The sequence below is a fragment of the Suricata suricatta genome, chromosome 9 (genome assembly GCF_006229205.1).
Source record: "Suricata suricatta isolate VVHF042 chromosome 9, meerkat_22Aug2017_6uvM2_HiC, whole genome shotgun sequence".
NCBI lineage: Eukaryota > Metazoa > Chordata > Mammalia > Carnivora > Herpestidae > Suricata > Suricata suricatta.
The window spans coordinates 81,220,461-81,235,358 of record NC_043708.1 but is presented as its reverse complement, the minus strand read 5'-3'; the positions used below and the strand labels follow the sequence as shown (position 1 = coordinate 81,235,358).

General features: G+C 50.8%; 1 protein-coding gene and 1 long non-coding RNA gene across 2 annotated transcripts in view; one reads left to right on the top strand and one right to left on the bottom strand.

Annotated features, from left to right (window-relative positions):
• Positions 1-4,441: 4,441 nt before the first annotated feature.
• CHAC1 (ChaC glutathione specific gamma-glutamylcyclotransferase 1) lies at positions 4,442-6,711 on the bottom strand. Its single transcript, XM_029951396.1, has 3 exons — positions 6,355-6,711; positions 5,927-5,962; positions 4,442-5,500 (listed from the first exon to the last, which is right to left on the bottom strand). Exons 1-3 carry the CDS (start codon positions 6,583-6,585, stop codon positions 5,099-5,101), a joined length of 669 nt encoding a protein of 222 aa, XP_029807256.1. The 5' UTR covers positions 6,586-6,711; the 3' UTR covers positions 4,442-5,098.
• Positions 6,712-6,992: 281 nt separating this feature from the next.
• LOC115302112 overlaps positions 6,993-14,898 on the top strand; it is a 28,423-nt gene continuing 20,517 nt past the window's right edge. The window contains exons 1-2 of the long non-coding RNA XR_003913423.1: positions 6,993-7,457; positions 9,417-9,558. This is a non-coding gene — a long non-coding RNA (uncharacterized LOC115302112). The remainder of the gene's footprint in view (positions 7,458-9,416; positions 9,559-14,898) is intronic.

The following is a 14,898-nucleotide window of genomic DNA, read 5'->3' as shown; positions in this document are numbered from 1 at the left end:
TGGTCTGCCCTTGTCCTTGTGGTTCCTTGTGTCTGTTGCCAGCCCCTCTGGCTGGGGCTCCCCACCCCTCCTCAGAGCCAGGCTTGTGGAAAGGCAGGGTCTCTCCCATTCAAGGCCCTTCTCCCCTCACCCTCTGCTTTTCTGATGAATGAATGAATGGCTCCACCCTAGAAGGATGCACAGAGAGGCCACGTTGGGGTTCACCCATGTTCCCTACCTATCCATGAACCCCTGGCAAAACCCTGGGATCCGTAGCCTCCTCCTGATTGCCCCCCATTTCAAATGGACTGCCAAGAGGTGTTTCCACATTCCCAGTTCCTGGTTCTAGCTCAACCCTCCCCAGCCCCTGCCTGGGTACGTGGCAACAGGTACACACATGGTCTTGCAGCCTTCAAACCATCTTCCCTGACACAACACTTAAACCCAAGCCCGAACACAACACTCCAAGTAGACAAAACAAAAAGAACAAAAACAAAGACCCTTCCATGGGAGGAAAAAATGAAAAAAAAATCACTATAGAACTCAACTTCCCTACAAGATAAAGTCTAACACTTCCTCTATGAACTGACTGCAAAGTAGCTCTCAGCCTTGTCCCCAGCACTGCAAGGCTTCTTGCACGCGGACACCTACCACTAGCTCTGTGTCCCTTTCTCCCTCTCCCTGCTGGAATGCCTCCTCTCCCTGCTGGATTCCTGCAGCTTCTTTAAGGCCCTCCTAGACCTGACTACCTCTGCCCCAACCCCTGAGCTCCCAGAGTTGCCCCTTACCTGGACCAGGTGTGAGGGCACTTCTGCGCCTCCTGTCTGCCACAGTGGGAGCTTGGCCTACTGTAGACTCAGTAAACAGTTGAACTGGCTGATCCTTCCTACTCGTTCCTGGTTCTCCACAAGCGTGCCCTTGGGGATGGACAAGTTGATTCCTGAGTTCCCTACTAATTCTGAAATCCCTTAATGCTGCAGCCTAGGCCTCAGGACTCAGCCTTCACTCTATTTGAATCCTACCAACAAAAAATAAATACTTTTTCTTAATGCCCCTATACCAGAAGTCCTAAGAAATGGGCCAGGGATGCCTGTGGTCTCTCATGGGGACTGCAAGGTCAAAATTATTTTCATAGTCAAACTAAGAGGTTATTTGCCTTTTTGCTCACATTTGCTCACAAGTGTACGGTAAGGAAAACAGTTTTCCATAACTTTATGACAAGTGGATTTGCAACAGAATGAATGCGGAAACAAATGAGAACCCAGCTTCTTTCATCACGCAAAAAATTAAAAACATAAAACAATGCTGTTCTTTTCACTAAATTTGTTTGTTTTGGAAAATAGAGTCATTTTTCTTTAAAAATGTTTATTTATTTTGAGAGAATAAGCAAGCGAGGGAGGGACAATCCCAAGCAGCACCACAGGGAGCTCCAATTCCACAAACTGTGAGGTCATGACCTGAGCTGAAATCAAGAGTCAGACCCTTCACTGACTAAGCCACCCAGGTGCCCCTAAAAATACATTAACATGTAATGGATTTTTTACTTTTAATTTAATAATACACTTTAAACTTCTCCATTTTAGGGGCGCCTTGGTGGCTCAGTCGGTTGAGCCTCCGACTTCGGCTCAGGTCAGATCTCACGTTTGTGGGTTCTAGCCCCGCGTCGGGCTCTGTGCTGACAGCTCAGAGCCTGGAGCCTGCTTCCTGTTCTCTATCTCCTTCTCTCTCTGCACCTCCCCCTCTCATGCTCTGTCTCTCTCTGTATCAAAAATAAACTTTAAAAAAAAAAAACATTAAAAAAAATTAAACTTCTCCATTTTAATCTCTAACACACTAAATGTTGCCAATTGTTATATCCCAAGTAAACAAAAGCTCCTGAGATCCTGTTTGTAATTGGTAAACAAGTTCTGAGACCCCTATATCTTCCTCATACCTTCCATCACCTTCTGCTATGTCTCACAGCAATTTCTTTTTTATATTTATTTTTGAGAGAGAAAGAGAGTGAGGGAAGTAGGAGGATCTGAAGTTGGCTCTGTACTGACAGCACAGAGCCCAATGTGAGGCTCAAACTGAGTCGAAGTTGGACCTTTAACTGACTTAGTCACCCAGGCGCCCCAGCAGTCAATTTCTTGAGAGTGATATCCTTCCCTTCCAACAGGCTCCCCAGTTCTGACTGGTGGCTTCCTGCCACTCTTCCTGAAATTGCTCTCACTGAGGCCACAGAGGACCCCCTGGCATTTCATCTAATGGATGCTCCTCTTTCCTTATTGCCCTGACCACTGAGCAGCATTACCCTGCTTCTCCTCCTGTCTCTCCAGCTGCTTGCTCTCCACTCTTCATGCTTCACTCAAGCCACCAGGGCTGAGCACAGGCCCTCTTCTCTTTTCTTTCCTCTTCAAGGCTTTCAAGTACTGTCTCCATGTGTATGGCCCTCAGATCTTACTCCAGCCCACATTTCTCTCCAAATTGCAGATCCACATCCCCAGCGGCCCCCTGAACATCCATGTGGATGCTACTGCCCTACACAGGCACCCCCAGATCAAACACTCAGGCAGAGCTGATCTTTACCTCTGCCCTTCCAGACCTACAACTGTACCAGCAGCCCTGGCCATCTACCCCTCCCTCCCTCTCCCTTCAGGCAGCGGCACCCAACCCTGCCAGCCTCAAGCTCTGAACCACTCTCAGATCCATCCTACCTTCCGTTCCCACTGCCTCACCTCAGCCAGGCCCCCTTCACCCCTCCCTAGCCTGTCTTTGGTCTTCCTGCTCCAACCTGACACAGAAGTCGGGGCTCCTCTTAAGCAGTCTCTTCTCCACTCAGAATTCATAGGAGGCCCCCACCGACCCAGGAAGGGGGGCCACCTCCACAGCACAGCTACAGGATGTGGTGCTGCCACCTGTCCAGTCCGGTGTCCCATCCCCCAGGCCACTCTGTCCCAGCTGGTCTGACCTCGCTTCCACCTCTGGCACAAGCTAGTCCCTGCCTCTGTTCACCAGAGACCCCTTCTCAGGCTCAAGGCTCAACCTCATTCCCTCCCCCAGAAAGCCTTCTCTGACCCCTCCCCTTCATGTCAGGAGCCCACTCTTGGCCTCCCATCACAGCACATTTCAAGCTAAATGGTCACCATTCAGAGTCTCTTCAGGAGGAAGATTGCCTCACTGTTTTATTCCCAATGCCCAGGTCCATGTCTGGCAAGTTGCGGTTTGGTAAACCCTTGAATAAATGGCTTGAAGAATGGGAGCCCATGTTCAGCTCGCAGGCAGCCCTCCCCGCTCCCAGCTCAATAGAGAGCAGGGCTCTGCTCTGAGTACCCAAACTGCTTGTCTTGCCCTGCCCTGGCCCACGAGGTGCTCCCTGAACCTCCCTGCGCACCCCCCACCCCCACTTGCCTCCTCCTGATGTGCTGCCCTGACAAACTTCAGAAGAACTTGGCTGGACTCCATACTTCTCCCATCAATGGCCAAGACACGAGGCCACCAACATACCAGGCACAACAGCTGCCCAACTTGATCAGAGCTGACCCCGCTGGGGACACCCAGACCAATCCAGGGCACCAGCCCCAACAACTGCAGCAGCAGCAAAACATACCATGCAGCGTCCCAGTGTAAACTGATGCTCAGGTGACTAAAGGCCGCTGAGTCTTTGGAGGTCTTTGGAGGTCACTGGGCCAGTGAGACTGGGGTGCAAGCAGGCTCTTCTGCTACAAACAAGCTATCACCTGGGCCCTATACTGATTCTGCAGGCCCAGGACTAGAGGCTGAACCCACTGAGGGGTATTCTGAGATCCTGGGGCTGGGATTTGCACCCAGGGACCAAGGAGGGGAGGAGCAGCCAGAGGCAGGCAGAGTGAACAAGGAGCAGCCAAGAAGGCACCCTGGCAACTCATTCTGTTGTGAGCAAGACTCCTGGCAGGTCAGGTTAACAGAGAAGCAGCCCCAGGAGACAACAGTAAACACTCAAAATCTCCAGTAAAATCTCAAAATCACAGGGCTCCTTAGGTCCTCTGGCCACATGTCTCTGCTATCAGCACTACTGAAGTCATCACCACCCTACTCTAACTCAGGTCCTCCTTTGGCAGGAAGCCAGGGGCCTGGTCATGCGGTCAGCAAGAGGCAGCAGCTAGGGGAAGACCTGGTGCGACCTCCAAGCCTGCCAGCCTATTCGGGGCAGCTGAGAACAGGCACACAGCACCAGGTCCATGGGAGGAACACTGCCTACAAGACTGCTGAGTAGAGCCACACAGGCTGAATTCTGCACGACACTGAGATGTGAATGGTGCCCATCTGTGCTGCGCCCTTATCACTGCTCAGCTGCCCCCTCCCTGCTCAGCTGCCCCCTCCCTGGAAGAGAGGAATGGAGACAAAGAGGGAGCCCCTGCCCCTCTCATGAGCCTTCCAGGGCTTTACCATCCTACTTGCCCCAACGCCCCATATGAAGAAAGAACCACATAGCAGCACAACACAGATAATAAGGGATCAGTTTATGGGTAACAGTATGGGTCAGACTGAGAAGGTACCAGGCCTACATTGAGGAGCTTCCCAGGAATAGACCAACAGACAAGGAAACAGTGGAACAGGGAAACGAAGCCAAATGGCTGAGAGGCCCAGACAACTGTGCCTGGACTCCAGATCCAGTTCTGCCCTGGGAATGTAGGAGGAAGAGCAAGACCTGTAGGAGCCTCAGTTCTTATAAGGCCCCCTTCTCTTTAATCCCTCCTGTCCTTACCAGCAGCCTGGGATTTTTCACAGGTGGTGTATTTCCAGAGTTAGAGAACAGTTGGTCTGAGGGTGGGGAGACAGTGACCTGGGTGGTATGGGGTTAGCAGCAGCACTGGGGGGAGTCTAGTCAGGCACCGCTCAGCAGGGCCCATATGTCGAGGGCAGGCCCCCCACCCTGCCCACCACACCAACATGGTGCAATAAATAGTTTCAGTAGTAAGTCAGTGTCAGGCAGGAGAACTGGAGATTGCTGGGACAGGCAGGCGCTTAGGGAGACAAGCTCTCTACCACCCACCAAGTCCTCTCAGTGAGCTCCAGCTGCATGAAGTCTTTTGTGTGCCACAGGAGTAGGGACGTGGCTCCATGTCTACGTGGGCACTCCCTGCCGGAGCTCAACCCCTCAGACCAGCGCCAAAGCCTGCTCAGTGGGGCAGAAGCAGGGCAGCATGGTACCCACAGCGTCCACGATGGCTGCCAGGTGCTCATCCTGTGCCTGGGGCCCACAGAGCTGCATGAAGTCTGCCAGGCGTAGCAAGTACTCAAGGTTGTGGCCAGAGAAGCCGCGGCAGGCCAGGATCTGGGTTGCAATAGCCTCTTCAGGTGCAGGGCCCAGGTAACCAGGATTTTGTGGGGTGGCCACGTAAGCCAATGCCTTGAGTGGTTGGTCAGGAGTATCTTGGGGGTAGAAGGTGACTTCCTTGGTATCATAGCCACCAAGCACTGCCTCCCGCACGTTCAGGTACTTCAGAGCCTCGCTCACCTGCTCACCTTGAACCTGGTATGCCACACCCCAAGTGCAGCCCTAGGAGGAAATACGGACACCAGGGTCAGTCAAAACAGCTCCTGGCTGGTCCCACCTCAGGTCTGCGCTCTATAAGGAAAGTGGGCAGAGGACTGATGAGTCATCTAGTAGCAATACATCAAGCTCATTTTCCCTTAACAAAAACTGACAAGGTGGTCTAGCCCCAAGGAGTGTGGTTTGAGAACCAGTGGCATCATCTGTACACTTAAGGTACGTGAGTTTCAGGCCCCACCCTAGTCCGCTTAAATTGAAATCTGCATTTTAACAAGGTCTTTGGGTGATTCTTGTGAGAAGCGCTGAGCTAGACCACCCTTCTTCTCTGCCAGAGAGGCATCTCATCTAGCCTGCAGCCAAGGACGCATGAGCTCTGTCTTAGACCCTCCATGCTAGGCCCCTTGGGGTCTCTCTCTTGACTCAGGCACTTACCTCACGATCTTCAAGGAGGGTCACCACACGGCCAGGCTGAGGAAGGAACGATTTTGAAAAAGACAAGTTAGAAATCAGCTCTGCCACCAGAACTAAAGGAAACCCTATTGCCTGCTGGCCTAGGCCTCAGAGAACCCCACTCATCCGGGGGAAATGGAGAGAGGGATGCATGGCTGCAGGATATATGGCATTGGTGCAAATTGATAATCAGAAATATTCATCAACATGGTGATCCACACAGGATCACAGATTCCAGCCATCACGGTGATCTACTGAGCACAGAAATTTAAGCCACAAAGCCCAGGCACAGGATTATACACTTCCCCCACCATCACGGAGTCACCGTCTGCCCAGAGAGTCCTAGAGCAGTCGTGCCCACTACCCTGCCCGCACCTCCTGGATTCTCCTGGGCATGGTCAGATGCTCACCATCTTGTCGCTGCCCCGATGGAAGGTGTCTCCCTGCCAGAAGCGGCGGCTATAGCCGCGCACGAAACCCACACGGCTGTCACTGTAGGCGAAATCGGGCCTCCACACCAGGGAGCCGTACCCGAAAATCCACAGAGCTTGGAGGTCGCCGTCATCCCGAGGATGCCGCACGGCTGGCGAGGGGGGCGGCGAGGTCGGAGGGGTGTTCTGGATTGTGGACTCCTGCTTCATGGTGCCGGGCACAGGGACGAGCCCGGCGTCCTCCGGGGCTGGTCTCCGGCGCGGGGACGGAAGGACCAACGGACGCGCACACCTGGCCTGGCACCGCTTGGTCGCTCCAGTTGCGCGGCCCCTTCGGAGGCGCCTTTTAAATCCTCTGGCCAGGAAGGCCCCCACCTACCGCGCCAGCTGCCGCGGCGATTGGGGCGGGGCAAATCCCCTGTTGACCAATCATCTTCGTGTTTTGCTTCCCGGTTAACCGCGCCGCCCTCTGAGTGGGTAACTGAGCGACCCGCCCCGGACCCAGCTCGCCCGCTGATTGGCTCGGCTCCACCTCTGTAGCAAATCTGGCAGGAGTGATGCAACCGCGGGGGAGGTTTCCCCAGCTCTGGCATGCAGCAAGGGCACCTCGGATTGCGTCAGGCGGCGGGTAGTGGGCACCGATGGGGGTACCGGTCGTCTCTCCGGCAGCCCCTCCATAGGCTGGGTCCTTCAGGAACCAGGACCGGCGGGTCCCAAGTGGGCATCTCCCCAGCAGCCCTGCGGGTGCACCTGGTCGAGTCACTCCTACCCCAGGTAGCAAGGACTCATTACCAAGGCCGGTGCAGGGCACATCCCGCAGGAGCTCTATGGGAGGCGTAAATGCCCGTCTCTGTGGCTCCGCCTGGGAGCACATACTCTAGAGAAGCAGTCGGAGACACCTTCTGCATTCCATACAGGTGCCTCACGCGGTTGGCCCACGTGAGCAAATGGAGAAACTGAGTCACGGGGCTGGCAAGTGGTTCTGCAGAAGCTGCGAGGCTGAGTCATGCCTGGTACCGGGAGTTTGCGGGCCTCACGTGAGGGCTACGCCCAGGGCTAGATGTGGAACCCCTTGAGCCCAGGTAGGTTTGGGGTGGAGCGCTTGCAACCACCGCTGTCACTTTGGCGGTGGTGTCCAGACCTGCGGAGAGAGGCCATAAAGACAGGCCAGTTCTGCCCTTAGGCGAGAAGTGTAGTTCTGCTCAGACCTGAAACTTTTGCAACAGGGATTGTGTTCGTCCTTAGGCACAGAAATTCCAGGACCTTCAGTGAGCGGCAGGCAAGGCAGCCAAATGGAGGCTCCCAGAGGACTGTGAGCAGCTAACGGCTTTCTCTCTTGGCTGTTGGCCTCCTGATCCACGGAGGGTCTGCAGGCTCTATGGGTTGAGCCCTCTCAGCAGGGGCAAAAGGCTACTTCCCCGTTGGGGATGTCTCTGGCTGGAAAGGGGGAACAGAGGCAGCAGCAGGCTTGCCCCTACGACTGCAGAACAGGCTTGGGGAAACTGCTCATGAGGTCTGGCATGAGCCCTCTGGCAGGTGAAATGGGCAATATTCCTTCTCATTAGATTCTAATTAGATATTTAAACTAATAATTACCTGCACACTTAAAGTAGTCATTCCAAAAGTGTGTAAGATACACACAAGTGTCAGTTGCACTACAGTGTGTATAATATGAAGCTAGTTCTGTAAAAACAAAAACAGTTACACATTAATATTTGTAAAAGAAGTAATCTGGCAGAATATACCTAAACTATTAACAGAGCCTGTCACCAGAGAAGAACTTGCAGTATTAAATGTAAACGTTTATGGAAAAGTTTGTTGGTGGTTGTTGTTGTTGTTGTTATTTGTTTGTTTGTTTGTTTTTGCTTTGTTTCTTACAAGGAGCATGAATTACTTTTCCAACTGGAAAAAAATAACAGGCAAAATGGTTGTTTCTGGTCATTTCTTTCCCTTCATTCTCCATGCTCACTTTCCCCTCTTCTCCTCTACTCCCTATTCTGTCCCCTTCAGTCCATATGGCCGCCTCCTTTGCTACTAGCTTCTTCAGGAGAATATCCCCATTTCCATCTACCACCTTCTGGTAGTGAGATAGGAGGCAGGAAACTGGTACCAACATATTCCTGGAAGTATCTAAATTTGCACAAACAGTGCTTTGAAAAAGCAGCTTAGTGATACAAATGAAAAATGAAAATGTCCCTGGCCTTTCACCCAATACTTCCACTCCAGAAAATTATTCAAAATATGGGAAAAGTCATATACCTAAAGATTTTTCAATGCATTGTTATTTATTATAGCAAAACAAAAGAGAAACTACCTAAATATCCCAAAATAGCTAAATATTTAAGTAATTTATGTGATCATACAAAGAAAAATAAATATGTAACAGGAGATGATTAGTTAAATTTGATATAGACATAAAATTAAAGCTATTAGAACAGATGTATGCCTATGGTTGTGGACATGGAAACCTACCTGTGATGTATAATTCAGTGAAAAAGCAAGTTATAAAATAACCTAATATAACTGTTTTAAACTTAAAAATTCTAGTATGTATTTGCATAGAAAAAAATCCAGAAGAACACATTAAAAGTTCAGTGATTACCTCTGAATGGTAGGACTACATGAGATTTGTACTTTCTTTTTTATGTCAATTCAGATGGTCTGGGATTGTTAGAGTAAACAACTTCTTAGAAAAGAAAAAGTCAAAATAAAAGTCCATTATGAGGGGGGCCTGGTGGCTTAGTCAGTTCTCATGGTTATGAGTTCAAGCCCACATTTGGGTTCCATGCTGGGTGTGAAACCTACTTAAAAAAAATCCATTAGGAAAACAATGTAGTAAAAATGCCTAGGACTACATAGTCAGGCAAAAACGCATAATAACTATCACATGCCCTATGATTAAAACTATTAAAACAATAACAAGATACACGAGGAAGAAGATGGGGGGCATCATATACTAGGGATAGATATGTGGTGGGTGATTCTTTGTTTTTCAAGGCTTATAAAATGTAATTTTTAATAATAAAAGTTTACTTTTAAAGAGCAGGTAATGGTTTTCTGGTGGCTAAGAGGCAGAGAGTATATCGGAATTACCTGGGGAACATCTTCAAGATCAGACTTCCTCCCAACGGAACAAAGGCAAAGCCGGTTGGTGAGGTCATCAGTAAGGAACTCTTGCTCCGGGTAAGTTAGGCCCTTCCTCTTCCGTGCCCCCACAACCCCTCACCTGGCTTCTGTTTATCTGTCCCCTCTACCTCATGCCTATAACAGAAACAGTCATTTATTGAATGCTTACCATGAGATAGGTAGTTTGCTAAATGCTTTATATTCGTTCTAACTACAAACTTATTCCCTACTTTGTGAGGTAAATATCATTTCACAGGTGAGCAAACATCTCAGTGGGTTAAATAACCCACTCATGGTGATGCCACAGCAAGGCACGTCATGGAGCCTAGTTCCAAAGGCGGGTAGTCCCACTCCAGAGCCTCCTTGCTGGTAAGCTTTGGATATCCTGCTTCCTGAGAACCTGAGAGCTCCCTGAAAGCAGACTTCATCTTTTAAGTCCCCCGGGGGACCCACACTGGGCTGACTCATGGAAAGTTCTCCACATAAGTAGGTAGAAGAAGTGGAGCTTTTACTTTGAAATGGCCAGGGCACCCTGGGGGCCAGAGGAGGAGGAATCTTGCAAGACACAGGTTCAATATTGACCCTCTCAAAATAGGAATCCCCACAAAAGTTGACCCAGGGTCTTGGCCACCTTCCTGGGAACACGTCTTGCCTATTCCCATTCCTCACTTCTCCTTGCCAACATGTGTCTCCTTCCCTTCCAGTGGGACGCTCCTGGGCAGTAACCCCTCCCACTCAGCGCTGCCTCTCTAACTTCTGCAGCAGCCATCCCAACTTTCTTCTAAAATCCCCTCAGGAAGGGGCTGCAGATGTCATACCCACAGAAGTACCAGCTCATGAGAGGATCACCTCCACCTCAAAGAGTGGCACACAGATTTGCACATGAGGCGCACATGGTGGCTTCCTTTTTTGGACCTTTTCCAACTTAATCTTTTCTTAATGTTCCCCTTCAGGCAATCACTTCTCATTTCCTTCTAATCTGTTCCTTCTCACTTCTCCTTCCAGTCACCGCAATCAACTTCTGGTATCCGTGGGCACAATTATCTGGAACAAGGGAAGCTTGTGTTGAGAAGCTAGGGGTTCATAGTAACTTATTATGCTAACTGATGAGGTTGCTTTAGAAAGCTGCTGATTCCCAAGGGATGAAAATCCTTCCTAGGCATGGGCTCTAAACCCAGCTTGCCCAGATTTGAGCCCAGCTCCATCATTTACCATCAGGCTCACTGTCTTGGTTCTCCGTTTTCTCAACTGTGAAATGCGGAATAATAGTATCCACCTTGTAGGTTTTGATGAGGATAGAAAGAAATAACACCTCAGGGGTGCCTGGATGGTTCAGTCGGTTAAGGGTCTGACTGGCTCAGGTCATGATCTCTCAGTTTGTGAGCTCGAGCCTCGTGTCGGGCTCCGTGCTGACAGCTCAGAGCCTGGAGCCTGCTTCAGATTCTGTGTCTCCCTCTCTCTCTGCCCCTCCCCTGCTCCCACTCTGTCTCTCTCAAAAATAAACAAACAAACAAAAAAAAAATAGAAAGAACATCTCAGCCAGCACCTGGCATGTGTAAGTACTCAATATAGTTGGCTCCTTATTATTTTTACTACAGACTTGACACTTTCCACTTTATCCAGGATAGAACTATAGTCTACTATCGTGATTTATAGTAAGAAATATATATTGGGTCTTCCTCCTGTTCCTGGCACAGAGCTCCTAAAACCCTTGGAATTTCCTAAGTGATAAGAGTGATAAACAAGCTCATATCAACCACACCTGAGTTTAGTTAACGTGGGGGCATTTGGGGAAGTTCCTAAGAATTGAGGAGGGGCTGGTTGCCAAGGAAACCAACCATGTGATTAGAAGGTGGGCACTCTCAGCTCCAACTTCCATCCTCTGGGTAAGGGAGAGAAGGGCTAGAGATTGAGTTCAATCACCGGTGGCCAATGATCTAATCAATCAATGATTTGATTGATCACACCTATGTACTGAAGCCTCTATAAAAACCCTAAAGGCCAGGGGTGTGGCCAGTTTCTGGGTTGTTAAATTCAGGGAGCTGCTAGGGGCATGGCCTACCAAAAGAGAACTCGAAAGCTCTGGGTCCCTTCCCACGTACCTTGCCCTGTGTGTCTCTTTCATCTGGCCGTTCCTGAGTTATATCCATTTATAATAAGCCAGTAAATCTAGTAATCTGAGTTCTGTGATCCACTTCAGCAAATTAATCAAACCTGAGGAAAGGGTTGTGGGGACCTCTGCTCTGTAGTGGTTAGACGCACAAGTAACCTGGACTTGTGACTGGCATCTGAGGTGGGGGCAGTCTTGTGGGACTGATGCTGTCTCCAGGCAGATGATGTCCGGACTCAGTTAAACTGCAGCGTGTCTAGCCGGTGTGGCAGAATTGGATATGTGGAAAGCCCACAAGTCTGGTGACAGAAGTGAAGTAGTGTCATAGCAGATTACTGAGAATAGAGACGAACAGGAAGGGTTTGTTTTCTTCCCTCTACCTCTCGCTCTGACACAGTACCGAAGAACTGAGTGGGTCAGGAAAGTGGTCACAGTATTTTTGATCCAATGGAGGAAACCTCCAGTTATCTCTCCATTCTTGCCATGCAGTTCACAAATTGTTCTAGCAGATAGGGTGCTAAAGAAGTGTTTTTAAAAGGCACAACAGGTGACAGTCTGTCCTGAGCCCATTATTAATAGAACAGTTGCTTGAGCTGAGAGAGAGATTTTCTGTGTATGCTTGGAGGGGAGAGATGCTAAAATAAATGAGGGGCACCTGGATGGCTCAGCTGATTAAGTGTCTGGCTCTTGGTTTTGGGCACAACTCCTCTCACAGCTCATGTGTTGGAGCCTCTGCATCAGACTCCACACTAACAACACAGGGTCTACTTGGGATTCTCTCTCCCCGCTGGTGTGTGTGGGCTCTCTCTCTCTCTCCCTCTCTTTCTCTCTCAAATAAGCTTTAAAAATAAATGGAGGCACCTGGGTGGCTCAGTCGGTTAAGCATCCGACTTCAGTTCAGGTCAAGATCTCACAGTTTGTGGGCTTGAGTCCTGTTCTGCATCGGGCCCTGTGCTGACCACTCAGAGCCTGCAGCCTGCTTCGAATTCTGTGTCTTCCTCTCTTTCTGCCCCTCCCCCACTCACACTCTGTCTCTCTCAAAAACAAACATTAAAAAAAATTTTTTAAATAAATGAATAAAATCCACAATCTATAAGGGGCTACACCTCACTTCTGGAAGATAAGTGTGTCCTCACTTGGCCCATGTGCAGGGACAAGGTCCTGTCAACACTGGCAAAAGGATGGGAAGAAGGAATAGCTGAATCCCTCAAAACAGTCTGCCTCAGAAGAGGGAGAAAAGACAGCTGTTGTGCTGGTTATGCCAGCTGGATCCAAGGCCAAGCGGGGAAGCCTACTTGGTCCCCCGTCCACAAAAGCAGGGACTGGAAGGATTCCCCTTTCCTGTGTTCTGACAGAAGGGTGCATAGGATGGTGGGGAAGCCTGGCTTCGCTTCTAGCTTCTAAGGAGGGAGGAAGACACAGCTGACAGGGCACCCAGGTGTGGCCAGCGTTCCAATTATTCAGACCTCGGCCTAGACCACCTGGAAGGGGAGGGGCCAGGGCTCCAGCAGAGGGCTGAGACTCTTTCCCAATTCCAAGCAGTGGGGAAGGTGCCTTTTGCAGGAAGTGGCTGGATGCAGGGCTGAGGAGAACGGCAGCAATGTGGAGCATTTCAGTGGAGTGGCAGTGATGCTGACTGAGGAGGCTCATGGGGTCAGAGTCGAATGTCAGACCCCACAGAAATGCTGCAGTGTGGCTTAAGAGAAACTCTAGAAAAACAGTTTGTGTGGAGAAGTATATGACTCAGGCCCACAGAGAGCCAAGAGAGTAAAGCCGCTTAAATGAGAGCAGCTGAGACACTATCCCCCATGAGCCTGTTGCAAATGGGAAGGAGATTCCAGAACCTTTTAGAAAGAGGAGGAAGCAGAGATAAACAGAGTCACTAGGAGGACGGGACTGGCCTGAGGTCTGCCAGTGTGGGCAAGGGACAGCAATTCTTGGACAAGCCAAGTGGCACGCACCTGTCTGCTAATCCCCATGGCTTGCTTTGCCTCCAAACTGAGCAAGGAAGCAGGAGCACTGGAGACAGGCTGGTCATGCCTGGCAGGGCTTTGGCTCTGCCCTGCAGGGGGTGCCATGACACAGGCCAGGCTCCTGCCCAGAGCTGACTTGTTGCTAAATCCAGACTCTGGAGATGCTAGTTACCTTGTGTCTGCTGTAGCTTTGCCTGTCTTTTTGGACCCTGAATTGTGGACTCAGGGTCTTTGGGCATTAAGGCAACAGGCTGAGTCTGCTCTTGGCCAGAGCGTTAGAAGTGGTGCAGGGCCCCAGAGGTCAGGGAAAAGGCGTCAAAAGACACTTGTAACACATCTCCAAGGGAAAGAGGACAATTGAGGACTTGGGGTCGTGCTATGCCTTCCCAGAGCCAGGTTCCTCTTCCCCTATTCCCACATTAGAGGCTGACCTAAACTAGTAGTGTTCTTAAAGACAGGGACACATCAGGAAGTGGAGATACACCTGGTGGATACACACCAGGTGGTGATAATCTTGGATCTCAGCCACTACTGCTGGGACTATCCAGCCAGACTCCAAGCTCCTTTCTAGCCCACTGCCCATCCTGTGGACTGGGAGGGTGGAAACTCCAGAAAATGGTTGTTGGCATAAGCTTGAGAAGGATTAACCAACCACTAGGGAACTCGTTGCTGACAAATATTTTCATCCCAATCTCATAGTAATGTGCAAGAGGTATTAGCATCCTCTGAGAGGTTAGAGATAACTGGATAGCTAGCTTCCTTGGGCAAAGACGATGTTTTATCGCCAATGACTGCCTTATAAAAGGTGCTCAATCAGTGTGGAAGGAATGCAGAAATGTATCCCGGGTCACCTGACAATGAGAGGTGCTGCTGCAAAGGAGTTTCAGCCTCCCAACTCAGACCCGGCGCCCTTTCCAGCCTGTCCCTACTGCCTAGCATTCAGGGTGCCTGAGGGGCGGGGGTGGCTGGAGGACTGAGGACTGGGAGATGGTGCGGGGAGCTGGCTGTACGCGAAAGGTGTATTTAGGGATGGCACTGCACTGAACTCTCTCTTCAGTTTACTCCCTCGGGGTTGGGTCCTGTAGGAAACTCCGCGCCACAGAGACGAAAACTAAACTCGTGGCCGCTGCCCCGTCCCGCGGCCCGGCCCGTCCGGCCCCAGGACGGAGAAGGGCTGACCTCCGAGCCTCGGTGGGGACCGCTGCCCCCAACCGTGCGCAGCCCCACTGGCCGCGCAGCGCCCTCTGGTGCAGAGCAGCGGGGACCCGGCCGTCCCGCCGGCAGGCCCGCCAGCGACACCGGCTTCCCGCGGCC

Bases quoted from the DNA above. Each gene is read 5' to 3' on its own strand.
- CHAC1 (XM_029951396.1), bottom strand. From the start codon at position 6,585: ATGAAGCAGGAGTCCACAATCCAGAACACCCCTCCGACCTCGCCGCCC. The intron at 5,963-6,354 runs GTGAGCATCTGA...TTCCTTCCTCAG, and splicing joins ATCGGGGCAGCGACAAGATG to CCTGGCCGTGTGGTGACCCT. The intron at 5,501-5,926 runs GTAAGTGCCTGA...ATTTCCTCCTAG, and splicing joins CCCTCCTTGAAGATCGTGAG to GGCTGCACTTGGGGTGTGGC.